The sequence below is a fragment of the Chionomys nivalis genome, chromosome 17 (genome assembly GCF_950005125.1).
Source record: "Chionomys nivalis chromosome 17, mChiNiv1.1, whole genome shotgun sequence".
In the NCBI taxonomy this organism is placed as follows: domain Eukaryota; kingdom Metazoa; phylum Chordata; class Mammalia; order Rodentia; family Cricetidae; genus Chionomys; species Chionomys nivalis.
In genome coordinates, this window is record NC_080102.1 from 36,725,269 (window position 1) to 36,751,841 (window position 26,573).

At 51.8% G+C, this 26,573-nt stretch overlaps 1 protein-coding gene across 1 annotated transcript; it reads left to right on the top strand.

Moving 5' to 3' along the window:
- The first annotated feature begins 414 nt into the window (after positions 1-414).
- Positions 415-10,660, top strand: Cbx6 (chromobox 6). The gene is made up of 5 exons (XM_057791302.1): positions 415-601; positions 783-826; positions 975-1,040; positions 1,162-1,228; positions 5,643-10,660. Exons 1-5 carry the CDS (start codon positions 533-535, stop codon positions 6,636-6,638), a joined length of 1,242 nt encoding a protein of 413 aa, XP_057647285.1. The 5' UTR covers positions 415-532; the 3' UTR covers positions 6,639-10,660.
- The last annotated feature ends 15,913 nt before the right edge of the window (positions 10,661-26,573 follow it).

The window sequence follows — 26,573 nt, forward strand, 5'->3', positions numbered from 1 at the left end:
AAGCTGCAGCGAATGCATTTCTGCTGTATCATATTTAACTATTTGAAAACGTCTGCAGGAGGATGCACGGCGCCTGCAAACTCGGGGATTCATCGCACCTCTCTGTCCAGGGCCTGGCAATTCCGGCATGGGGAGTTAAAAGGAGGGTAGGAGGTGGCAGGAATCCTGGTCCTTCAGGATGAAGCAGGACAAAGTAAAAATGCACTGCACCTCACCCGGTTTGGCACCAGCCACGCATCCATCGGTCTCCTGCCAAGACTGCGGCGGAGAGGATAGGCCCCTTTAAGAGCCAGCGCGCGCCCCCGCCCCGCAAGCGCTCATTTTCCCTAGCAACCGCCCCGGGGGAGGGGGAGGTCCTGGCAACAGAGCTCAGGCCCCGAGCGTCACGTGACGGCCCGCAGCTGGAACGCGAGCACGCGCCCCGCCGAGCGCCCGCCCGCCGGGGGCCTGAGCGCTGGGGCGCGTGCGCGAGCGGTGCAGCACCGGCCGCGGGAGCAGGGAGTATTATGGGCTGTGGGTGCCTCTGAGCAAGATGGAGCTGTCTGCAGTGGGCGAGCGGGTCTTCGCGGCCGAATCCATCATCAAACGCCGGATCCGCAAGGTGAGCCCTCGGCCCGGACTGCCCTGCGCTCCCCGCGGCGGTGTCGGAGCCCGCGGGCCCTCGGGGCGCAGCGGTCCCGCTAGCCGGGCTCCCTCGGCCACCCCCGCGCCGCCGCCTCCTCGCGTCCCTGCATCCTCCCCACCCCCACCCCCTATTTTTTTTTCCCCTTTCTGTTTTTCAGGGACGTATCGAGTACCTGGTGAAATGGAAGGGGTGGGCAATCAAGTGAGTATCGTGGGGTCGGTGGCGTGGGGACCGGGGAGGCGGCAAGAAGGCACTCGGGCCTGGGGTGGGGGGTGCGTGCTGGCGTCCTCGAGGTGTGCCTCTGACCCTTGGGTTTTCATTTTGCTTTTCTGCACGCGTGACTCGGCAGGTACAGCACTTGGGAACCAGAGGAGAACATTCTGGATTCGAGGCTCATCGCAGCCTTCGAGCAGAAGTGAGTTGGGGAAGCTGTCCGGCGCGGTGGGGCGCCGTGCAGGGAAGCGGGAAAAGCGGGCTGGGCCGGGGAGTGGGGCCCGGGAAGGGACTCATATTTTTTTGATGTTTCTTGACTGCAGGGAAAGGGAACGTGAGCTGTATGGGCCCAAGAAGAGAGGACCCAAACCCAAAACTTTCCTCCTAAAGGTAACCTGGCCCAGCCCCAGCAGCCCCCTCTTGGGCCCCCAGCCAGGGCGCAGCACAGGGCCTGCAAGGGAGGGACAGCTCCACCGCTGCCTAGGCGGGCAGGCTTTTCCAGAGGGGCCCAGCTGGGCAGAGGGTGGTTGTGAGTCCCTGACAAAATCCCTGGCAGCAGGCCGCAGCCAGCCAGAGGGGCCTGGGAGTGGGATAATCAGGTATAAAACCAGGGACTGGGGTAGGGGGTGGGCTCCAGGAAGTGGGTGGGTGAGGCAGGTCAGGGCATACTCAGGAGAGGAGGTGACAAGGAAAGCTCTTTCTGCTAAGCGAGACCCTTCATCTCCTCCAGCCTTGAACACACTGACCTGTACTGTGTGTTCGAGCCTTGGAGCTAGTCGGTGTAGGCTGTCTCCTGGTAAGCCTCCCACCTTCCTGCCCTGTCGCTGCTCACCTCTCTTAGAGCGTATTCTGTGCCTTTTCCTTATACTTGGGGGTCCAATTTGAATTTGATCTTAAATTACTTCAGCTTGAGTTTGATCATCCACCCTGGACTATCAGCTTTCCGGTCCTGAGCCTGTCGACCCCCCAATCCTGATATTTCTGGAGGTTCCAGTGAGGATGGGGTGGGGCGTGGTGAAACAGCCTGTTTGCATTGGCGAGGCAGCAAAGAACTTCAGAGGAAGCCATCTTGGAGAGTTAGGGGTGTTTTGTTTTATTTTTTTATGAGGGAAGAAGAAAGCCTGGGAAGATGAAAACAAGACCGACGTTTTGTACACTTAAGGCAAGGCTGCAGGTGGCCTCACAAGGCTACCGTAGTTTCCCTAAAGGACTGAGGATGCCCCAGGTCTTCTTCCCAACAAATTTGACACCAGAAGAATAGGAAGGGCTCCTTGGAGAAGAGACTGCAAGCTGCAGAATCTCGTAATCTCCAGTTTGTCCAAAGCACTGAATGCTCAGTGGGGGCGGGGTGGAGCAGCCCCCGCTGACTCGGCCGGCACCCCCATCCAACGGTCTGGGCCTTACGAGTTAGCCTTAGACCAAAAGTGGATAAAATGGTTTCCATAATTCTATAGTTTTGTATCTCACTCCCCGCCACCAATCACGGTGCATCGTCTTCAGGCAGTAACGCAGCAACCTTAACCCTGATGCTTGCGGGTAGGGAGGGGTGGGCGGAGCAGCTGGAAGACTGGTGGGCTGTGTTGACAGCCTCTCAGCGCAGCTGGCGCGCCCTCTAGTGGCCATGGCGGTAATGAGCTTCAGTATTGATTCTCAAAATACCTTTTTCTTAAAAGTTGTAGTTTCTGGGTTTCCTAGGGGCACAACAGCGCTGAGTTTTCTGCTCGAGTATCTCCTTTAATATCCTCAACATCCCGGTGGAGTTGGGAGTACTATCCTCATTTCACAGATGGAAATAGTTTCAAGAGTGAAGTTGAACACACGGGAAACATGGCTGAGAGTCGCTAGTGCAGGGGGTGGAGCTGCCTATGGTAGCATCTTAATCCAAAATTTAGGAAACAGCAGGACATCGAGAAATGTTTGTGAAGGGACGTAGAGGTAGCTTGGGCTGGACCTGTTGCTTTGTGACTGGGAGGCAGTTCAGCAAAATGCACTCAGCGTTTTCAGCCAGGAGCTGTACTGAGCAACATGGGAGCCGTTTTGAGGGCGCTGGCACATCCCCATTTCACACCGGGAGAAGAAAACAAGCCAAGAATTTGTCCGCTGCCACAGAGAGCTAGCGGCAGTGTCTAGATGGTGTCTGTAGTGCATCCCAAACCCTGGAGCCACGTGTCCCAGTAAGGTGTCTGTGTTATCTGTACTCAGTTTTAAAATTCACTAGGCAGACCCAGGTCCTACTGTCAAAACAATCTCAACCTGAGGAAAATACATATTTTTTAAATATGTAAGCGTTGGCATGTATGCTTGTGTACCATGTTTATGCCTGGTGCCCATGGAGGCCAGAAGAGGATCCTCAGACTCAACTGGAGTTACAGGCAGTTATGAGCTGCCATGTGGGTTCTGGGAACTGAACCTAGGTCCTCCGAAAGAACCGCCATTGCTCTTAACCTCTGAGCCATCTCTCCAGCCCACGAATTGTGCCTTATGCAGTGTTGTTTAGGCCTTGCTAAATAAGAGGTGTTTATAGACAGTTTGAAAGCATACATAAGAGCTGGTTTCTTGCAAGCCTGGCATCCTCAGGATTGTTTCAATAGCTGTCCTACCCTAGCTTGTTCTGAGTACTGACTGTGTCCAGACGTGTGGCCAGCAGATGCTCTGTTGCTGACCACAGGAAGAGCATATGAGGACCCATTAGGATAGCATGCAGAAGGAGAATGAGGTTTGCAGATGGTCGTTTTAGGTCACTGTTTGCATACATTCTGCTACTCCATGGAGCGTGTCACCCACCGTTAGACCTCTGTAGCACCCAGCCAGTCAGTGTGGGGGCTGGAGAGATGGCTCAGTAGCTAAGAGTGCCTTGCTCTATGTAAGGGACAGACCCCCACATACCTGGCACTCCAGCTCCAGGAGAGAGCCAATGACCCTTTCTGGCTAATGTGGGCATCTGTGTACTTATGCATTAAAAAAAAAAAAACAGGTCGGGGAGTCGAGGCTGCAGAGTGAGTGAAGGCCACACCCTTATTTCTGAAGAGATTCTTAGAATTCTTAGGCTCCCTTGGAGGTGTGACTGGGAAAGGGTGTAAGGGGCGCCTGTGGTACTCAATTGACTGGAGAGAGGAAGGAGCCTTGGGAGCCCGCTGTACCCACCTGTGTGCTGCCACCTAGTGTCAGTCAGTGAGTGTCGACAGGGAGGCCCCAACCTTGGTGCAGAGCCGATTATCCTTAAGGTGTCTTCTCCCTTGAGGGTGTGAGCTACCTGCCAAGATGTTAGTTCACCATAATCCAGGAGAGCCCTGACGGGTGACAGTCTAAGCTTGTTGGTTGTCTCTTTGTACTGATTAAGCACCCAGTGTGTGGGACCTGGACATGGAGAGCTCCCCCAAACACAGACTCCTCCAGGGGACCCTGACAGATTAACCAAGGGAATGAATCCCCCCTGCCGCTCCTAAAGTCTCCCTGCTAGATTAAGGCAGTCACAGCGCTAGCAGGTGCTGTGCTCCGCTGGAACTGGAGTGTCTGTCTGTTCACCTCAGAGCTCTGTCCTTCCCTACTCTGCCCTAGGCTGTGTCCCACCCTGGCCTCAGGAACTGCTGGGGTTTTCTTCATATCTGGGTGGGGTCTGGTCTCTGCTGTCCACCCGGCAGCCTGGGTCTCCAGAGACAACAGCAGCTCTTTGAGGGGGATGTCATTCCTAGACCTGAGCAGCTGGCCTTCCTCCTCCTCAGTGAAGGAAGGGCTGGCCAGAGAGGAGTCCCTGTCTATTGTCCATTCTAAGTCTTTTGGCAAGGGGTGGTTCGGGGTGGAAGCAGGGCTTGAAGGACCTTTCTGGGTTGGGGTTCCCATAAGGTAGCCGCTGAGCTGCTGTTGAGCCTGCGGCTTTTCGGAGCTCACTCTTGTCTCTGATCAGTTGTCTTGGTACTGGCTTCTGGGTATAGGTTTTGGGATCCACTGGTGTGAGCAGAATGAGGGCAGAGAGGAGGAGGGCCTATGGGCTGGGACAAGGGCCTCTCTGGAGGTGATGGTCATCTATCGAGTCAGGGATGGGGCTGGGAGGGTCTACTCCTGTCACGAAGAATTAGCCATTGGAAGAGCCCCAGGCTTGGTTGGGATCCTTCACGGAGGGTTCCCTCACAGGGGCCCCATCATGGTTGCTGAGTCAGCAAAGAGTGGCCTGGGGGGAAAAAACCTCCCTGCCCCCCCCCCACATGCACACTTAGTGGTAGTAAAAAAGACCAAGCTCTAGATGTTATGACATTTTTTATGAGTATCATGTGACCTATGCTAGCCTCAAACTTGCTGTATAGCTGAGGATAATCTTGAACTTTGATCTACTGCCTCCTCTTATGGAGTGCTGCAATTACAGGTGTGCCCTGCCATGACAGGTGACAGGTTTATTTTCTTTCTTTCTTTCTTTCTTTTTTTTTTTTTTTTTTGGCTTTTTGAGACAGGGTTTCTCTGTAGCTTTGGTGCCTGTCCCGGAACTAGCTCTTGTAGACCAGGCTGGCCTCGAACTCCCAGAGATCCGCCTGTCTCTGCCTCCCGAGTGCTGGGATTAAAGGCGTGCGCCACCACCTCCCGGCCAGGTGACAGGTTTATGTTATGCTGGGGAATCTAGCGCCCCATCATGCTAGGCAAGCACTCTACCATCTGAGCTCCCCCCCCCACCTCCGTCTTAAGGATCATAAGTCACTGATTGTTCTGAGTAGTCTCCTGAATATATGCTGACGGAACTCAGGGCTATCGGGCTTAGGGGTGTCCAGGGGTTGCTGTAAGTCTTGAAGTCCCACCCACGCCCCTCTGCCCACAGGCCCGGGCCCAGGCCGAGGCCCTTCGCATCAGTGATGTGCATTTTTCCGTCAAACCGAGCGCCAGCGCCTCCTCACCCAAGCTACACTCCAGTGCCGCGGTGCACCGGCTAAAGAAAGACATCCGCCGCTGCCACCGCATGTCCCGCCGCCCCCTGCCACGACCAGATCCACAAGGGGGCAGCCCTGGCCTGCGCCCACCCATCTCTCCCTTTTCTGAGACCGTGCGCATCATCAACCGCAAGGTGAAGCCTCGGGAGCCCAAGCGGAACCGCATCATCCTGAATCTGAAGGTGATTGACAAGGGTCCGGGAGGAGGCAGCACTGCACAGGGTGCAGGGGCGCTTGCCCGCCCCAAAGTCCCATCGCGGAACCGGGTCATTGGGAAGAGCAAGAAGTTCAGCGAAAGCATGCTGCGCACCCAGATCCGCCACATGAAGTTTGGCTCCTTTGCGCTGTACAAGCCCCCGCCCGCCCCTCTGGCGCCCTCTACTGCGGGCAAAGCCGAAGTGGCCTCTGGTCCTGGGCTGCTCCTGGCCACCCCAGCAGCTGCCCCCTATGATGCACACAGCTCCAGCTCTTCCGGCTGCCCCTCACCCACACTGCAGTCCTCTGACCCAGACGATGCACCACCCAAGCTACTCCCCGAGACCATGAGCCGATCTGCTCCCGACTGGCGAGAGCCAGAGGTGCTCGATCTGTCCATCCCTCCTGAGGCGGCTGTCACGGGCCAGAGGGCCCCTCCTGATGTCACTGCGGCTGCGGGCCAGGCCCTCCACACAGCCCTGGAGCCCACAGGTGCCTGCTCCTCCGAGCCCGAGGCTGGGGACTGGCGCCCCGAGATGTCGCCATGCTCCAATGTAGTCGTCACAGATGTCACCAGCAACCTCCTGACCGTGACCATCAAGGAATTCTGCAGCCCTGAGGATTTTGAGAAGGTGGCTGCTGGGGTGGCAGGTGCTGCAGGGGGTGGTGGTGGCACTGGGCCAAGCAAGTGAGGGGCTTCTTGGAGGAGGGAGGCTTTGGGGGGGTCTCCTTCCTGGAGTCATACTTGTGCTCCCACCCTGTCCCTGCCCTTAGACCCGTCTGCCTGTGCTTTGCTTGCCTCAAATGGCTCGGTGTTGACCCAGGGATGGGGCTGGGTAGTCCTGCACATGGGTAGGCCTCTGGTAGGGCACAGGAAGGAAGAAATGCTCCCTGGTGTCCCCAGCTCTGTCCCTGATTGTGCAGGTGGGGCCCAGTAGGTGGCTTCTGGGGAAGCCCAAGAACTTGGGGTTCACCTGTCCTACCCACACCCCACCCTGCCTCTCCTAGCTTGCTTCTTGCTCTGTGTGCAGTGTCTGGTCTCGGTGCTATCTCAGCGGCTTCAGGGCCCCTAGGAGATTCCACCTAGGGTGGGTACAGTTTCTTAGTGCCACCTGGGACCGAGTGAAGGAGATGAGGCCAAAATGGGCCCTCTCTCAACACTGCTGAGGGTGGCAGAAGCTGGGCCAGAGGTCTCCTCTGCTTGCCTACATCAGGACCAGGCCCACACAGATCTTGTGCCCCAAACACCCTGTGTCTATCCAAACCCCTTTGAAGGTGGAGGGGCTGGCAGATGTGGCACCTTGCCGCAGCCTCTGGGCATCCTAAAGCCCCTCCGTTTTCTACCAAAGGTGCTGTGAGAACCTGCTGTGGAGACTTCTGGCTGTGCATGCGTGTTTGCCCCTTGGCTTGTTCTCACGTGGATCCTTGTGTGTGTTGGATGCAGGGCTTCAGGCTTTCCCGCAACGCCCTTTATGGTTCCTCAGAACAGGGTCTCTGAAAGCGTGGCCTCCCTTGCCTTAGCCAGGCCTGGCACAGTCCGGTCTGTGTGGTTTGTCGTGGAAGCCACAGGCCTCTCCTCCAATTCCAGGTTCCTGGGGGACGTGGAACCCTCAGGCCTTTCTTGGGATGGTCAGCTTGGGAGGCGGACTTTCACACTGCAGACATAGCATGGGGACTGTGATGGGGAGGGCCCAGGTCCAGCCTCTCCTGTTGCAGATGATGGAGGAAGGAGACGCCCAGGGACCTCCCAGGGGTCTTGGGTTTCTCCCACCCCTCTGGTTTGCTTTTAGCTGCTGAGCTTCCTGGCAGTCTAGCCTGTGGGAAGACTTTGGGTGCCTTGGGCAGCTTCGGTTGCCCTCTGCTGCTAGGGAACCGAGGTGTCCTTGCCAATGGCAGAGACCAAAGCCCCAGTTTCAGGGCAGGTCAGAGGGGAGAGGGCGGGTGCCTGTCCCCAGGCAGCACTAGGGCACCACAGCCTGGGGTGCACTTGAGTGTGGAGTGGTATGTTCCTGTGTGTAGCCTGAGCTGGCTCCTGGTGTACACGGTCTCGGTCCATGCTCAAAGCGTGGTAAGAGGCAGAACTAGCTGACCTGAGGACGAGTATTCTGGTCTTAGCGGAAGACTTCTTCCTTCCCACCCCTGCCAAGGTCTGCAGCCCAGCCCCAGCCCTCCTGGCCCCAGGGTATGAAACAGGGGTCCTCACAGGGTTTGAAGGGGCCACAGTCCAGGTCCCAGCTTGTCCTGTGTTAACCCCATACCGTCCAAGTGCCAATTGGCTTTTTCCCCAAATAAGGGCTGGTATTTCACCTCTGTCCCCAGAGGCGATTTCCCCCTCCCCTTTCCCCAGGTGAGCCACCACCTGGGTGCCAGTTACAGGTGTTTGCAGAGACCATAGAAATGTGTTTTCCTGAGAGTCTGTGTCATTTGTGACCTTTTTTTTGTAAAGAAGTTGTGTTTTCAGAGGTGATTTTATGACAGGAAAGTGAAAGAGTTAGTTTTGCAAAAAATGAAAAAAAAGGAAAAAAATTTTTAAAAAGTTAAAAAAAAACAAAGAAAAGAAAAAATAGAAAAAAAAATTATTGTGAGATTCCTAAGAGTGTGGAGCGAAGGGAGACCATAGTAACGCAGCGATTGCACAGGTGAGGTGGCAGTGTTGGGGTAAGGTGGAGGCCCAAGCTAGCTGGTGGGGCCCCCAGGGTTGAAGGCACCATGGACATGGCCATGGCTGCCCTCCTGGCAGCAGGCAGGGCACATCTTCTTTGGTGACCTAGGAACAGACTTCCACTCCAGTTCTTGTTTGAAAGGAAGGGTGATAGCCAGTCCCCAGGGAACCAGCAGGAAGCTCAGGGGACGGGTAGGTAGCAGTTGTGGGATTTCTTGGGGACTAGATTCACTGTGCTGAATTTTCTCCAGCTTGCTGGGACACGTGGTTCCCAGTAGCTCCACAGTCTCCCTAAAGACCCAGAACCTCGAGTTGCCCTGGTTGGGAAAGGGATACAGGCTGGGGAAGCCGCTGATGGGGTCACCCCCTCTGTGCATGCTCTGAGCTCATGCACAAGGCCTCAAGGTGCGTGGATGCGGGGAGGCACAGGGCTGCTGGAGAGCAGGACCCCTCTTCCCTCTGCCAGACAGCCTGGAGTGAGGCCTAGAGCTCCCCACACACCCCTGCACAGCCTGCCCCACCCGCCTACTGCAGGCCCCTCCTCCCTTGCTGCTTTTTGTTTTCCTGATTACCAAGCAGAAGTTGCAGTCCTGTTTGCTTTATTTTTGTATGTGAAATGCCCCCTCCCCCGATGGTCATGCCCTGTAAATGCTCCCTTCCCACCCACTTGTCAGGAAATGAGAGTAGGCGCGTCCCCAGGGTCTTGGGTTTTGAGATGGAAGGTTGGGCCCCATCCCTGTTTAACCGGTCGGGCAGTGCAGCAAGGCCTCCGCACAAGCACTCTGGGGCCTCCAGCTGCCCACAGCCCCTAAAGGAGCAAAGTGAGCCTCCTTCCTCTGGTCAAGCCTCGCTTGCTCCAGTGGGAGGGGTGGAATGGGAGGCGTTGTCTCTTTCAGAGGAGGCTAAGCCACTTGGCTGGAGTAAGGGAGGGCTTAGAGCCCAGGCCACCCTGGCCTTTGACGGGAAAGATGGGGACTTCCTCAGCTGGAGAGTGGACCTGGCAGAAACCGGGTCAGTCAAGGATGTGGGCTTAGGCCAACCCTCAGGCCTCTGGGACCTGAGAGGCCACACCCCTTTCCCTTTTCTGGTTTGTTTGGTTGGCTTTTTTTTTTTTTTTCCCCTTTGTTTTGTTTTGCACTTCAATGGAAGGTGGAACCCAGTCTGGTCAGCTCTTCCTTGGGTTCCTGTGCACTAAGGCTAAGGTGGCCTCTCGGGGGCTTCTGTGGTTCAAAGAATCACTTTTTAAAGGAAAAGAGAGAATTTAAGGGTTTTAGTTTTCTGTCTGCTTCTCTTCTTAGTTCAAAAAGCCCAGAGTGGGGTTTCCACACCCCTTCTGACAGCCACCACCGAGAAGAGGCAGCTGGTTAGGTGGGGGCTCAGGACTCCACTGCCCAGCCTATAGGTCCCTCCGCCCTTAAAGGACTCCACTCCCACTGTATGTAGAGCATCAGCCAGGTGATGGAGCCAGGGGGCTGGAGAGGCCAGGTGGAAGGAGTCAAATGCTGGGCATTTGTGCCAAGGGCTGAAGCAGGCATCTTTTTGTTGGTTTTAACTTAAAAACACAAAGGCCTAAAGAAATATGTATCTTATAATTTTGTTTTAATTTTTAAGAAGCTCATTTGATGAACTGCACGAATGGATTCTATATATATATATATAATATACGTACATAGCTCTATATTTGGGGACGGGCACTGTCTCTTTTCTCTTGCGTTTTAAGGATGACGTGTCTTTGCCTTTGTCTGTGGTTCAACCATCCAGCTCCCAGCTGGCTAAACTTTGCCTCCAGTGGTTCATGGCAAGAATATGGTAAAGCTGGCCGATGGACGAAGGGGTGGGGCCCCAGTCTGCCCTGCCCCTTGGGGAGGACTTCCGGTGGGGAAGGTAGCTTCTTTTGGATGTGGTGTTCGGTAGATTCTGGGCCAGGGGAGGGCGGGCTCGTGCTGATCACTCTGTCTCGTTCGTTTCGTTCTGCTGCTCTTCAATATTGTATCGATGCCAGGAAAAGGGGGTGAGGCCTCTTTCACCCCCAAATAAATTGTCACATTCCGAAGCTGATCCCAGCCCCCTGGAAGGGGTGTGTCTGCCTCATTTCTTCTGGTTCCCATGGCACCTGATTTCTTTCTTTGATGTGGTCATTAACCCACACTGGCCTCGTACTCGTGGCAACCCTCCTGCCTCAGTTTCCTAAATTGGGATTATAGGCACAGCAGATAAAGGCACTTGCTGTGAAACTTAGCAACTCGAGTTCAACCCCTTTAGAACCTAAAAGGGGAAGTGAGTAACCAACTTCGCAACTTTGTTATCTCGTCTCCACACTCATGACATGACATGCTTTTCCCTTACGTGTACTTTGTGCACACACATGTACATACTACGCATATAAATTGCACACACATAAATTAAGGGGCTGGAGATGGCTTAGAGGTTAAGGGCACATAATGCTCTTGCAGAGGACCTGAGTTCGATTCCCAGCACCCATGTAGGGTGACTTGCAATCGTCTGTAATCCAACCTCAGGGGTATGAGCTGCCTCTGGCTCCAAGGGCACCTGCACTCAGTCACATGCACACATACATGCACATACATGTACCTTCTTTTAAAAACTGAATGATGGTAGAGAATCATCCATGAGGATAGTGTCGAGGCTGGGTCAATCCTCAACCCTCCTACTCCCCAGCCAGCATGCACTGTAGGCCCACAGGGCACTTGGCTGGGAACACAGGTCTGCTGTGTTTGGAACTAGGGTTTTGACTGGTAGGCACGTGGTGAGAGTGGAGGGCTGGGGACCACTAGAGAAAGGAAGGGCCCTTGGGGCTGTCATGTCACTCTAGAGCCTGAGGGAGCACATGGCTGCCTTGGCTGCTGGTCCCTACATTTTGGCACCATATGATCTGAGAGTGGGGTCTTCCGCACCTCTCAGTGCCGTGAGCAGGCAGCAACCTCGGACGGACTCCAGCACTGTCCTTGGTAAGCATGACCCTCTTGTGGGCTCCATCCGGCAGCACGTTCCATGAACATCTGTTGGTCAGGTGTGTGCACAGTGTCACTCCCTCGCCTCCCACACCAAACCCAGTGTCCGATCTCCATGTCCAGTCTCTCCCATGCCTCCCCACCGAGCAGTCCCATGCTGCCTGCCCCGGTTCCTCGAGGAGCACCTTAGCCATGGGCTGCAAGTCTCTATTCTTGCCTGCATCCCCACAGGGGTCTGGAAACCTCTCCAAACTGCCATGAAGCTCAGTACCCTCTTCCTACCTCTTGTCACCCATTGACTCAGTGCCTAGCCATTCTACTTGACCCCCAAGCTCTGCCTTCGCTGCTCCTGGCATTGACCTAGGGTCTCTTCTGTCCCCTCCTGGGATGCTTGTCTTCTCCCATCTGCTGGCAGCTTTGAGAGCTCACCTGGTGCCCTGCAGACCCACCTCATCAAACTCTGGAACTAACAGGACGGTATGTTCTGGAACAGTTGAGAGGCAGACCTGGGCTAGCTGTGTCTCCGTTTTGGCATTGCCAGTAACCTTGACTTGGGGCCAGCAAGACCAACAGGACTGGCCCAAGACTGTCATGGAGGTGAGGGCTGCGGAAAGCAGGGTGATCACAGGAGTGTTGGCAGGAAGTGAGGGAGGAGTCCAGCCATGCAGGTGGTGCTGGGCCTTCATGGCATTTGCTGTGTATCACTGGCACCTGGTCACCATCTTGAGAACCGGCCTCACTGTTTCACTTCTGGGAAGCTCTCGGCAGTGGAGTTTTGTTTTTTTTTGAAACAGTGTCATGCAGCCCAGGTTAGTCTAGACTCACTAGGTAGCTGGGGCTAGCCTTGAACTCCTGATCCTCCTGCTTCTGCTTCCCAATTGTAGGCATGCACCACTGTGCCTAGCAGTGGAACTCTGTTTAGAGCAGGCTGGCCTTGAACTCAGAGACCCACCTGCCTCTGTCTCCTGAGTGCTGGGATTAAGGCATGTGCCACACTGCACCTTTAACCTCAGTAGTTAGGCTCTTTTGTAACTCTTAGGAATTGCCTTAGCCTGAATCCCTTATGAGTGCCCAGACGTGGGAGTTGTATGCAGGGGCACATAAAGGGGCCAGTCAGTCCCGTTGCATAAAAATTCCCACCTCTCTAGACCCATCCATTTGCAATGAGTTCCAAGCTGTCCTGGATAGAGGCCATAAAACTGCCTTTTGGGGGCAGGGCAATAGTTAATAGCTCTTGTCTCTTAACACATGCCTTGCCCCTGCTCAGCAGCTATGGTTGTTTATTGTTGGGGGATTAATGAGTGACTCCCTCATCTCTTGGGAAGGAAGGTCTGGTAGATCCCGGCACCATGAGCCAGCCGAGAGCAAGCCTACTGTAGGGCCTGATTTCCCACCTTGTGTGCAGCAGGTGGGCAGTGTCCAGCCGGTCCCCATTCTCGTTCCTAAGTACAGGGCCATATCCCCAGGGTATGAGAGGTCAGCAAGTAGGTGAAACTCAGATTTGGGCTGGTGAGGAGTGGGGGTGGCATGGGCTGAGAGTGACCGTTTGTTTGCAAGCCTGATTGGTTGATTCTGAGAAGCTGCAACATGAATGGTTTTTCAGTCTTTGTTGCCACGTGTGAAGCAGGTGGTTAGAGAAACTACGTAGAAATGTCATGTCCCACGGGGTCGTGGTGGCGCACGCCTTTAATCCCAGCACTCAGGAGGCAGAGGCAGGTGGATCTCTGTGAGTTTGAGGCCAGCCTGGTCTACAGAGTGAGTTCTAGGACAGCCAGGGCTACACAGAGAAACCTGCCTTAAAAAAAAAGTCACATCCCTTCTCCCAGTCCAGGTGAGGACCCTATGAGGCGATTCATCATCCAGATGCTGGCTTCTGAGAAGACACACTTCAGAAGGTCCTTAGCCTGCAGAAGCAGGGCCCACAGGTACCTGCTCTTCAATCATGTGCCATAGAGGAAGTGACAGGAGAAAGGCTGAGTCCTGGCCTCCAGAGCTTCCAGAAGAGTCCTGGTGTGTGACCAGTCACTGTAGGTTGAGATGTGGATGACCTCTGTGGAGGTGATGAGGCCTGGCGTGTGTATGTGTGTGTGACCACAGTCACTATAAGGTGAGAGATAATGAGGCCTGGACACCTAAGGCAACAGGACAAGAGGTAGCTAGAACCCAGGATGTTTGGAATGTATGGGATTTGGTGCTATCTTTAGAGCTCTCTAGAAGGAACCTATAGAAAACACCACTAGGTACACAAGGTATTGGTGACAAGGTAGGTGTTGGTGCTGCTCACAGGCAGAGAACCTGAGCCTACAGAAACCACTAGGTGCATGAGGTGTAGGGGAAGAGGTAGGTGTTGGCAATGCTCACAGGCGAAGAACCCAGTGAGGAGGGGTCTGGGGAGATGACTCAGTGGGTAAAGCACTTGTTGCACAAGCAGAAGGACCTGAGTTCAAATTCCAGCACCCAGGCAGAAAGCCAGGCGTGGTGCTGTGCACCTGTGCTCCCAGGACAAAGGAGATAGAGCGAGGAGATCCGCAGGGCTTGCCGGGCGATCTGTCTAGGCCAGTCTGTGAGCTGGAGATTCAGTGAGACCCTGTCTCAAACACTAAGGTTGACAGTGGTAGGCAAACACATTTAGCCTCTACCAGGGGTATTTGGAGGAGATGGCTAGTTTATCAGTTTGGAACACCTTGAGAGGGAATCAGGCAGAGGGCGCAGGGGGAGATTTATGAATGGATTTGAAGCTGAGCCAGTTTCTGATGGCCCAAGCACCGCTGAGAGAACCTTGAAGCCGTTCCCGATGCTCCTCAGCTCCGAGATGACATCAGCTATCTTGCGAAGACCACCGGGGATTTGGGCGCTTAATTCTAGAGGCTACGGGGAAACTACTTCAGGGTAGTGTCGGCCCCTTGTCCTCCTTGTCCCCTTCCAAGCTCACACCTTCCATCATTGTGAACAGCTGGGTGAAGTGAGGTGCATCAGACAAGGTGTATTGAGGGGCTCCCGTAATTTGTCCAGAGTGGTCTGGGGCATGATGACTAGACCCCTCTGCAATCATACAAAATATCAGAGACACTAGGTAAGAAGTCACAGGCACCTTTTTAAATACTCAGGTTTCTAAGAAAGTTTTTAAGAAAATCCCTGGAAATCAAAAACAAAGAACATAAAACATGCAAGCAGCAGGCAGACACGGTCCTGTGGGCACGCTGTGGGGTGGCAGTTGCGGGGACAGAACTGAGGCAAGGTGTTGGCCTCTGAGGACCTCGGCAGCTAAAGAACTTGAACTGTGCCTCTGTGTAAGGATGGGGCCCTGGGATTGGGCCAGGAGAGATTCGGAACCAGGACGCCTGAGCAGAACTGGGCCCAAGCCAGGGATCCGCAACCCTGTGCAGAGAGAGGCAGTACCGGGGAACTCAACTCATTCCTGGCTCTGCCAGAAACACACAAAAAGAACCATCTCTGGAGAAATGGTAACTCCAAACCTTTCCTGGCATGAAGTTAAAGTGCGAATTCGTATTTCTCACACAGTCCCAGAACTCTCAAATTGAGAAATTAATTTAAAAATAAAACAAAACAAACCCGGGATGGGTGACGCCATAGAACAAGTGGAACAAGCCGGGCGATGGTGGCGCACGCCTTTAATCCCAGCACGCGGGAGGCAGAGGCTGGTGGATCTCTGTGAGTTCGAGCCCAGCCTGGTCTACAAGAGCTAGTTCCAGGACAGGCTCCAAAGCTACAGAGAAACCCTGTCTCGAAAGACCAAAAAAAAAAAAAAAAAAAAAAAAAAAAAAAAGAACAAGTGGAACAGCAGGACGAAAGTCTCTCTGTGCTGTGCCCGCTGCACAGGCCACGTGGGGTTCTCTCTGAGGAAAGCCCTCGGAGCTATGAGGTCACAAGCCTAAATGACAATACATGGCAAAGGCACAAAGACAGACACAAAGGACAGTGGGTAAAGGGTTTGGGACCTAGTACTTCCGTGTGCAGGGCAGGGCAGGAGCCTCCTGAGAGTCTGGGAAGTACTCCATCACTGAGCCACAGCCCAGGCCCAGTTTTGACACGGTCTCACCAAGATGCCCAGACCAGCCTTGAACTCACTCTGTAATGCAGGTGGGCTTTGACGATGCTCCTCCCACCTCCTTGCCTGAATTTGAGACTATAGAGTCTACACTGCCATGCCTGGCTCCCAACATATTTTTAAGTATTCATTGAGGATTTCAAAAATTAGTATGTCTGTACCAAACAGAACATAAAGCAAATGCTGTGGGATACACTTCTGCACACTGTGAATATGTATTTCTCTCTATGGTTAATAAAGAAGCTGCTTTGGCCCATAGTAAGAGAATAAGGCCAGGCAGTAAAGTCAAACTGAAAATACAGAGAGGAGAAGGGTGGAGTGAGAGAGAGATGCAAGCCAGCCACCAGAGGAACAAGATGTGCTAGGGAACAGGTAAAGCCACAAAGCCATGTGGCAAAAATACAGATTAATAGAAATGGGTTAATTTAAGTTGTAAGAGCTAGTTAATAATAAGGCTGTGCTATAGATCAAACATTCTGTAATTGATATAAGCTTTTTTTTGTTGTTTGTTTGTTTTTGTTTTTTTGTTTTTTGAGACAGGGTTTCTCTGTGGCTTTGAAGCCTGTCCTGGAACTAGCTCTTGTAGACCAGACTGGCCTCGAACTCACAGAGATCCGCCTGTCTCTGCCTCCCGAGTGCTGGGATTAAAGGCATGTGCCACCACCACCCGGCTTGATATAAGCTTTTGTGTGTTTATTTGGGACTAGGCAGTTGGAAAAGCAAAGCTCCACCTTTGTTTAAAAGCAAATCTCCATAAAATTTTAAGAATTGGCATCACAGATAATATTATTGGATTAAAAGTCAATAGAAGTTAGTACCCAGGGCACTGTGGTATAAAGAGAGCCCAGACATAAATGTTCATTTATAAAGTCAAATTATTTGTTTACATGTGTTTATTTTTTGTGTGCCATGGGTGCATGTGGAGGTCAGAGGACAACCTTCAGGACTCAGTTCTCTCCTTCTGCCATGTGAGCCCTGGGGAACAAACAGGTCCTCAGGCTTGCAAGACAAACACCTCTACTTCCTGAGCCACCAGTGAATCCTAGTCAAATGATTTCTTACCAAGGTGCCAAAACCAGTCAATGGCAAAAGAGCATTGTTTTCTCCTTTGAGACAGGCTGGTCTCAAACTTGCTGTGGAGCCAAAGATGACTGTGACCTCCTGCATCCACCACATCTGGTTTATGTGGTTCTGGGGATTGAACCCAAGGCTTCCTGCAAGGCAAGTGCTCTATCAGCTGAGCCACACCCCCAACCTTTTCAATGAATGAAACCATGTGTTTGCAAAAGGATGAAACTGGATTTTTAAGAGGTAGACACATGGCGCAGCAGGAAAGATTTTAGGGAGCTCCAGTGGTACAGTTAGCTAGTGCAGTGTTTAGATGAAATATTTAAAATCCTGGGAGCTAGAGAAAAAAGGCTCAGCTGTTAAGGGTACTGGCTGCTTTTGAAGAGGACCTAGGTTCGGCTCCTAGTACCCACACGGTGGATCACAACCATCCAGAACTCTAGTTCCAGGGGATATGACGCCCTCTTCTGGCCTCTCAGAGCACTGCACACACATGGTTCACAGGCACACATGAAAGTAAAGCACTCTAACATCAGGGGCCTAAAAACTTAAAGTACTGTTGACAGTAAAATATCAACCCACATATGGGCAATAAGGGGGCGGGGGACCAAATATCTGATAAAAAATTAATACCCAGAACACACAGAAAGTTCCTTTTTTAAAAATAATTCTTTTAGCCGGGCGGTGGTGGCGCACGCCTTTAATCCCAGCACTCGGGAGGCAGAGGCAGGCGGATCTCTGTGAGTTCGAGACCAGCCTGGTCTACAAGAGCTAGTTCCAGGACAGGCTCCAAAACCACAGAGAAACCCTGTCTTGAAAAACCAAAAAAAAAAAAAAAATAAAAAAAAAAAAAATTCTTTTAGGGCTGGAGAGATGGCTCAGTGGTTAAGAGGATTACTTGCTCTTCCAAAGGTCCTAAATTCAATTCCCAGCAACCACATGGTGGCTCACAACCATCTGTAATGAGGCTTGGTGCCCTCTTCTGACCTTCAGGCATATACACAGACATAACATTGTATACACAATAAATATTTTTTAAAAATAAATAATTCTTTTATTTTTATTTTATGTGCATTGGTGTTTTGCCCTCATGGATGTCTGTGTGAGGGTGTCGGATCCCCTGGAACTGGAGTTACAGATAATTGTGAGCTGCCATGTGGATGCTGGGAACTGAACTCAGGACCTCTGGAAGAGCAGATAGTGCTCTTAACTTCTGAGCCCCCCCCCAATTCTTAAAACTTAATGACAAAAAATAATAATAAAATCTTGAATCAAAACTGGTCAAAAGTCAAGGTATGGTAGAACACACTGTGATCTCAGTATTCCAGAGACTGAAGCAGAAGATGGAGAACTGTAGACCAGCCTGGGCTGTTTAGATATATTATCTCCACAAAACAAACTCAGACGAACAACAAAATGGACGAAGGACTTGAGCAGACAGTTCTCCAAAGAGTAAAGACTATGCAGAGGTTCATAAATCCCAGGATGGCCTGCACCCGGAGCCATTTAGGGAGATGCCAGTCACACCTGCAGCGAGGGCTGGGCCCGTGGCGCGTTGGGTAGAGTGCTTTCCCAGTATAAATGACCCTGATATTGATCCCAGCACTCGGGATGGAGACATGAGGACCAGAAGTTTCAGATCTTCCTAGGTTACCTATCAAGTTCTAGGCCAATCCTGGGCTACAGAACACTGTCGAAAAGAGAGTATGTGTGTGTGGGGGGGGGAACCTCACTGAGACAAGTCCCAGAAAGCCCGCACTTAGGCACTATGGGGCAGAAATATTAAATAGCGCGGTCACTTTAGAAAACAGTATGAAGATGCTTAAAAAGTTAAAACTAGCCTGGTGGTGGCGGCACAGACCTTTAATCCCAGCACTGGAGAGGCAGAGGCAGGCAGATCTTTGGGAGTTGGAGGCCAACCTGGTCTACAGAGTGAGTTCCAGGACAGCAAGGGCTACACAATGAAACCCTGTCTCAAAAAAAAAAAAAAAAACAAAACAAACAAAAACTTAAAACTAGAATTACCATAGAATCTGCAATCCCACTTCTGATTAACCTTAAAGCAAGATCTTCAAGAGGTAAGTGATTCCTACCGAGAGTGGCACAAATAGCAACACGGAAAATGTAGAAGCAACCCAGGGGCCATCAGTGGGTGGATGAAAATGTAAAATGTGACGTTACCTGCTACAGTAGACCGCTGTTCAGCCTTGATGAGGAAGACAATTCTGACAGGAGCTACAACGGGGATGAATCCTGAGGACCGGTTGCTACGGGAAGCAGGCTGGTTACAGGGCAAAGTCTGTGTGGTTCTGCTTCTAATGAGATAACTTTTGTAATGTGGGGCCTGGCGGGCTTCAGGCAGGGAATGGAGTCAGTGTGCGAGCTCTGAAGGTGGTGGTGATATGGCGTTATAAAAGCAGCCAAGTATGGTGGCACACGGCTAGAATCCCAGCACTTGGGAGGTAGCAGCAGGAGGATCGGGAGTTCAAGGTCAGCCTTGGCTACTTAGAGAGTTCTAGGACAGCCTGAGCTACTAAGGCCTCTAAGGCCTTGTCTTAAAGAAAACAAACAAACAAAACCAAACCGGGGGCCTGAGGAGGTGGCTTAGGCAGGAAAGTGGTTGGCATTTGAGCTTGAGAATCTGTTTCCATCCTCAGTAGTCAGGTCAGAGCACAATGCAGTGACCCAGCACTTGCAACCTCAGCTCTGGGGAGCTGGAGACAGGAGGATCCCTGGAGTTCACTAAATCAGTAAGCTTCCGGCTCAGTGGGAGACCTGTCTCAAAAGATCGGGCAGAGAACACAGCTGGAGAGATGACTCAGAAACATCCTTCCTGCTCTTCCAGAGGTCCTGAGCTTGGTGTCCAGCACCCATATCAGGTGGCTCACACTACCTGTGACTCCAACATACTCTTCTGGTCTCCACAGGTACCCACACACCTGTGACATACAGACACACACATTGTTGGCAGAGGCTGCTTGTTTGTTTCCCGGCTGCCCAGACCCAAAATAATCACACAGAAACTGTATTGATTAAATCACTACTTGGCCAATAGCTTCGCCAACATCTATTATCTTGTATTTTACCACGAGTCTCGTGGTTTACTGGTACTGGTGCACAGGTATCTTTCTCCTCCGGTGGATACATGGTGTCTCTTTGACTCCTCCTACTCTCTCTATATATCTTTTTCAGACTTGCTATATTCTGTTACGCCATTGGCCGAAAGCAGCTTCTTTATTAACTAATGACAATAAAACATATTTACAGTATACAGAGGGGAGCCCCACATCACACACATAAATAAAACAAACAAAATCTTTTCTAAAGGTTAAATAAGGTGAAGAGCCAGTGAGATGGCGCAGAGGGGAGGCGCTTGCTGGGCAAACCTGACCTCTTCTGAACTGTGTGAAGGGGAAGGAGAGAAGCCGTCCCTCAAAGTTGCCTTCTGACCACGCCATAGCGCTCGTGGATCATGCATATATCATACACACATACACAAAAATGGGTGAAATATCGTATTTTAAAAATAAGGTATCTGACTGGACAGTGGCACACACCTTTGGTCCCAGCCCTCGGGAAGCAGAGGCAGGCGGATTCCTGTGAGTTCGAGGCCAGCCTGGTAAAAAGAGTGAGTTCCAGGATGGCCAGAGTTGTTACACAGAGAAACCCTGTCCTGGGGGGAAAAAAAGGTAACAAATCATGGAAGAAGATGCCAAGTGTCAACCTCTGGCCTCCACACATGCACACTCTCTGACATGTGTACACATACATAGGACACACAAAATGTGTGTGTGTCCTCACAAAAGTCCTTCATACTCTGAATGGCATTAGCGTGAGCAACATGGTCAATTTGTGTTGTGTGTTTCCTACATTGGACCATTGGAAAAAAAAGCAATTCAAAAAGAGGACTGACAAGCACAGCTTCATCTATGCAGCCAGCCTGTCCCCGCTGTCCCTCACAGCCCTTGCTGCCTCCCAGGTGTCTGTAATCTCGGTGGGGTAGTGAGATCTAAGGAGAGCCGTGACAAAGCCTGCCAGAAGGCAGTCACCCAGGAGGCCCACATCTGATTTGAGAGCTGAAGCTGGATGGGACCTGGTCCCCTCCTGTCCCTCAGCTGGAATGGAGCCTTCATTAGAGACACTTGGGACCAAAGTCGTTTCTGCCCTTTCTAAAGGCTTCGTGAGCTCAGAGAATGATAAAGGCCCGTGAGGGTCAGCAGTGGCCTTTATGAGTAAGTGGGCCTGGGGTGCCATCTACAAAGCAGAAGATCGATGGAAGCAGGACAGGCTGGGTGGCAGGGGTTCTGTGTTCTGGGATATAATGACATCCCCTGCCATGTCCTTTGGTCATCCTTGCTTTGTGGTCTAAGATGGAGCCATGAGCAACAGCCTTTGGGGGTGGACTTGGTGTCCCAGGCATTCTCTGGCACAGCAGAAACTCCCGACTGTTCTCAGGGAGCCAAGATGCATTCTGGAAAAGGCAAGCGAGCCTCTGTCTGATGGAGAGTAGACGCCCCCTTGGAGACCTCTGCCACACTCGGCTTGCCTTCTAGACAGTGGCCCCCCAGCAGGCTCATCACCGCCTGCTTTTAAGCTCGGGGGCCATGAAGAGCTCTGTCCAAAACTCATGTGGCCTGGTGGGAAGCTGCTTGTCGTCTCTCACCAGGCCTCTGTGTTCCTTTACCTTGGAGGAGAACAGGTCGCCCTGGTAAGCTGGGTTGTCTGGGAGTGTGGTCAGATGTGGCAGCTCCTGGCGTCTGGCTCAGTGTCCCAGCTGCTTGGGACCAGCTGACATTGCCCAACACCACCACAAACAGCTTGAAGACAGTAAAAAGACAGGCTGGAGTCTCTGCCCTCAATCAGGCCAGTGATCCAGTCTGGACTTCGTGCTTCACCCAGAAAACAGGGACAGGACTTATTCTCATTAAAGCTAGTGAGCATGTGTGGAGTGGGGTCTGTGAGGGATGGCTCAACTATGAACTGCCCAGCACACAGCTCCTTTAATGCCCAGAGAAGTCCTGGGCCCTGCCAGGCAGGTTTCTGAGAGACAGCCCCAAGCCTGGGCCCCAAGCAATCCTGCTAACGTTCACACCATCTTGGTACAACAACATCACTGGCGCCAGACTGCCCAGCTGTACGGAACCCATGGAACGCTGTTGTGGGTTGTTTTGTTTGTTTGCTGTTTACTCTTTGGGAGGCATACCACCCAGCCCCCAAATAAACACACGAAGACTTATTATTACTTATAAATGCCTTGCCTTAGCTTGGCTTATTTCTTGCCCACTTTTCTTAAATTAGATGATTCCATCTACCTTTTGCCTCTGTGTTTTTACCTTTCTCTATGTCTGTGTGTCTTTTTCTTTCCTTATCTATGTCTTGATGTGTTGCTGGATGCTGCTCCTCTTCCCCCTCTCCTTTTCTTTTTTTTTCTTTTTTTTTTTTTTTTTGGTTTTTCGAGACAGGGTTTCTCTGTGATTTTGGAGCCTGTCCTGGAACTAGCTCTTGTAGACCAGGCTGGTCTCAAACTCACAGAGATCCTCCTGCCTCTTCCTCCCAAGTGCTGGGATTAAAGGCATGCGCCACCACCGCCCGGCTTCCTCCTCTCCTTTTCTTGCCCCTCCTTGAGCCTGGATTTTCCCTCCCATTTAGTCTCTCTGCCTGCCAGTCCCACCTATCCCTCTCCTGCCTAACTATTGCCTGTTGAGCTCTTTATTAGACCAATCAGGTGTTTCCGGCAGGCAAAGTAACACAGCTTCACAGAGTTAAACAAATGCAACATAAAAGAACGCAACACATCTGTGCACCATTAAACAACTTCCACAGCATAAAGGAATGTAATACATCTTAAATTAATATTGCTTGCCCTTTGACTATGCAAACAGCCCATCTCTTGCCTGTCCAATGCCTTGGTTTCCCTGTCTATATAAAATGGGGAAAGGGTCTAGAGAGATAGCTCGGTCTATAAAGTGCCTGCCTTGAAAGCATGTTGACCCCCCACACTCACAAAAAGGGCAGCCATGGTGACACATGACTGTAACCCCAGGGTTGGGCTTGGGCAATGGCAGAGAGAGGCAGGCCCTTGCAGATTATTGGCCAGCCAGCCTAGATGATTTCGCAAGCTCCAGGGTCAGTGAGAGATCCTGTATCAAAAAATAAAAGTGGAAAAAAAAATAAAAAAAAAATAAAAGTGGTGCAAGATGTCTCCGTGGGCTAAGGCATTTGTAGTCAACCCTGACTCCCTGAGTTTGATCCCCAGGGGTCTCCTGGCAGACGAGAACCAGCTCCTCCAGCTTGTCCTTTGACTATGCAAACATGAACACACACAAATAAATAGAAGTAACTTATAAACTAATAAATAAAAGTGGAGAGTGATTGAGGAGACGCCGACGGATGACATTTGGCCTCCACATAATACACATACCTGACTCGTGTACCACACACACTAACATGTATACACCCATCCCCACTTACAACCAAACGGGAAAGGATAGTGAGGGTCCATTCTTCACGGGGTTGCTGGGAGCCAGGCTCTGACTCTGCATTTGCGTCTTCCAGTAATCCCCAGGGTGCAGCCATTGAAGCTGAGAGAAAGGTGGAGTCACCTGCTCCGGCGGCAGCATTAGTAAGTTGTCCAGCTGGGACTGAAGCCAAAACACTTGACTTCAGGGTCCTCGCTCTCAAATTCCCCATTCTACCTCAATCACTCCTTAGGTCCCACATTCAAAACATAGCTCCCGACCACATGTGGCCTCCCGAGGCTTTCTGACTCAGCCCCTTTCCCTAGGAAACCCAAATGCTATTCCTGCCTCTGACTCATTCTTTGCCAGCCAGACAGCAGTGTCTGTGACCAGGCAGACCCCTGTACGGAAATGTCACTCTGATCTATCACTTCCTCCGCAACCTGCTGTCCCAGTCCAGACCTCGCTGTACCCACTTCAAAGTGTGGACTTGCACAGGGTCAGGGCAAAATGTGTTTACTTCTTATCCCTTGACCTCATGTGACCCCAGAGCTAGAGAGTCGCGCATGAGGTGGGAGGCTAGAGACCTGGGGTCTTCTTAGGGACAGTCGATGCCACTGTGTCCCAGGTGTCGATGCGAATTTGGAAGTGAGGAAGTTGGGGCCAGAGCTCAGGATCTGCCCCATGCCTGAATCATCTCATGAAGTGGATGGGAGCTTCTCTGGGCTCAACCTAGACTCCCAGTGTTTAGGGGTCGGTAAGGAACATGTGTTTCAGGCCCCAGGATGAACCTTGGAGAATGTGGCTGATTTGAGGGCTTTTTTATAGGGATAAGCCCCACCCATCGCCTCGGGCTAATGTTTACTGATAAATCTGCCCGGCGGGATCCCAGCAGCCCCTTTTCTCTGCTTTCCTGTTCTCCGAGGGAACCTGTGGTCCTGTAAGTCTATTTCCCCATTAAAGCTGTATATATTTTTATAATCTGTCTACATTCATTTACGTCGTTACACTTTTTTTTTTAAGATTGGAGGCTGGAGAGATGACTGAGTGGTTAAGAGGTTTACTGCTCTTGTAGGGGATCTGGGTTCAGTTCCCAGCACCCACAGTGTGACTCACAAAGGTCTATACCTCCCATTGTGGAGGCTCTGATGCCCTCTTCTAGTCTCCAAGGACACTGCATGCTTGTACTTCACATACATTCACAAAGGCACACATGTATACATAAATAAAGATATTAAAAACTTTTAAATGTTTATTATAGCTGTGTGTATGTGTCATGTGTGGGTCACTGAAGGCTTGTGCATGCCATGGCATGCATGTGGAGGTCAGAGGCCAGCTTTGTGGCATCAGGTTCCCTCCTTCCACTGTGAGCTCTGGGAACCCAGTTCAGGTCATCAGGCTTGTGTGGCAGGCACTCCTACCTGCTGAGCCACCTCTCCAGTGACAAGAGCTATTTTGAAGTATGACCTGAGCTGGATGTTCCAGAGGATTGAGGGACCAGGAAAGGGACACATGTTCCCAATGAAGGAACTAAAATTAGATGGACTGCGTACACACACACACACACACACACACAAACACACACACCCAAGCCCCCTCTGGAGACCAGTTGTGATGGGAACTCACTGTAAGCAGGCCACCAGCCAGAGGAAGCTTTGCCCAGCAGGGACTGCTGGCGGCATCCTCCCTGAAGACTCTACAGAAGCACCATAACGAGGAGCCAGTTTCTGGCACCTTCCAGGACATCTAAACTCTGGAGAACCAAGCCAGGTGGGACTCCCCATCCACCCTCCACCAAACCCAAACTCCTATGCTTAAGAATGCAGTGGCATCTGGTGAAGGAAGGGCAGACTGGGTTGCAGCATTTTTGCTTGCTTTGTTTTGCTTTGCTTTTCAAGACAAGGTTTCTCTGTGTATCCCTGGCTGTTCTGGAACTCTCTCTGTAGACCAGGCTGTAGAGCAGCCCTGAGCTCACACTGGACCTCTAATCCACACTGGCCTCAAACTCACTGTGTAGCCAAGGATGACTAGCCTGATACTCCTGCCTCAACCTCCCACGTGGCTTACAGCCAGGCACCACCATGCCCGGCTTATTCTGCGCTGGAGACCAAACCCAGTCCTCATGTATGCTGGACGAGTGCTCTACCAAATGAGCTACTCGGCCTGCTTCAGCATCTGAAGACTCCGGTAAAGGAGGCTGGAGAGATGTCAGTGGGTAGCGTGCCTGCCACACAAGCCTGAAGGCCTGAGTTTGGATTATAAAAACCCAGGTGTGGTGGCACTTGCCACTAACCCCAATGTTGGGGGTAGGGGAGCGGTTGGGCAGAGACAGGCAGATCCCAGAAACTCATTGGCCAATAAGCCCAGCCAAATCTACGAGTTTCACATCAGCGAGAACCTGTCTCAAAGGAAGGTGTGTGTGTGGGGGGGGTAGGTCGAGGAAGACACGTTACAGTTGACTTCCGGCCTCTCTGTGGATACATGGATGTACACACGCAACCCACACACGAGAGAGCCTAGTAAAACACATTGAGGGGGGCTGGAGAGGTGGCTCAGAGGTTAAGAGCATTGCCTGCTCTTCCAAAGGTCCTGAGTTCAATTCCCAGCAACCACCTGGTGGCTCACAACCATCTGTAATGAGGTCTGGCACCCTCTTCTGGCCTGCAGGCATACACACAGACAGAATATTGTATACATAATAAATAAATAAACATTAAAAAAAAAACGAATTGAGATGACATCAGAGGAGGGAAAGATGGGTGAACTGACTGGCTTAAAGGAGCAGCCGCTGGGCAAGAGTGAAGCCTTTGCTGCCTGAAGTGAGCCCGACACAGCTCTTCCTGAGCGTCCATGGACACTCTTGTTTCATCTTGTGTTTTAGAAAAGATCTCATTAATGTAGCTCTGGCTCTCTTGGAACTCACTATGTAGACCAGGCTGGCCTCGAACTCAAAGAGATCCACCTGCCTGTGTCTCCCAAGTGCTGGCATTGAAGGCGTGCACCACTATGCCAGGCTTCTACAGATATATATATATATATATATTTTTTTTTTTTTTTTTTGGTTTTTCGAGACAGGGTTTCTCTGTAGCTTTGGTGCCCGTCCCCGAACTAGCTCTTGTAGACCAGGCTGGCCTCGAGATCCGCCTGCCTCTGCCTCCCGAGTGCTGGGATTAAAGGCGTGCGCCACCACTGCCCGGCTTCTACAGATATTTTTAACAGGCCTTTTCATCCATGTCCTCAGATCCGGCCCCAGGTACTGGACTCAGGAGGACCAGATAATATCCCAGGAACTTGAGTTTCAGTGTGGGGATTTGAGCGTAAGCTCCTCAGATTAGCCATGGAGCAACCTGAAGCCCCTTGCTTAAGTTCTCTGCGCTTTGGTATCAATGTCTACAGCA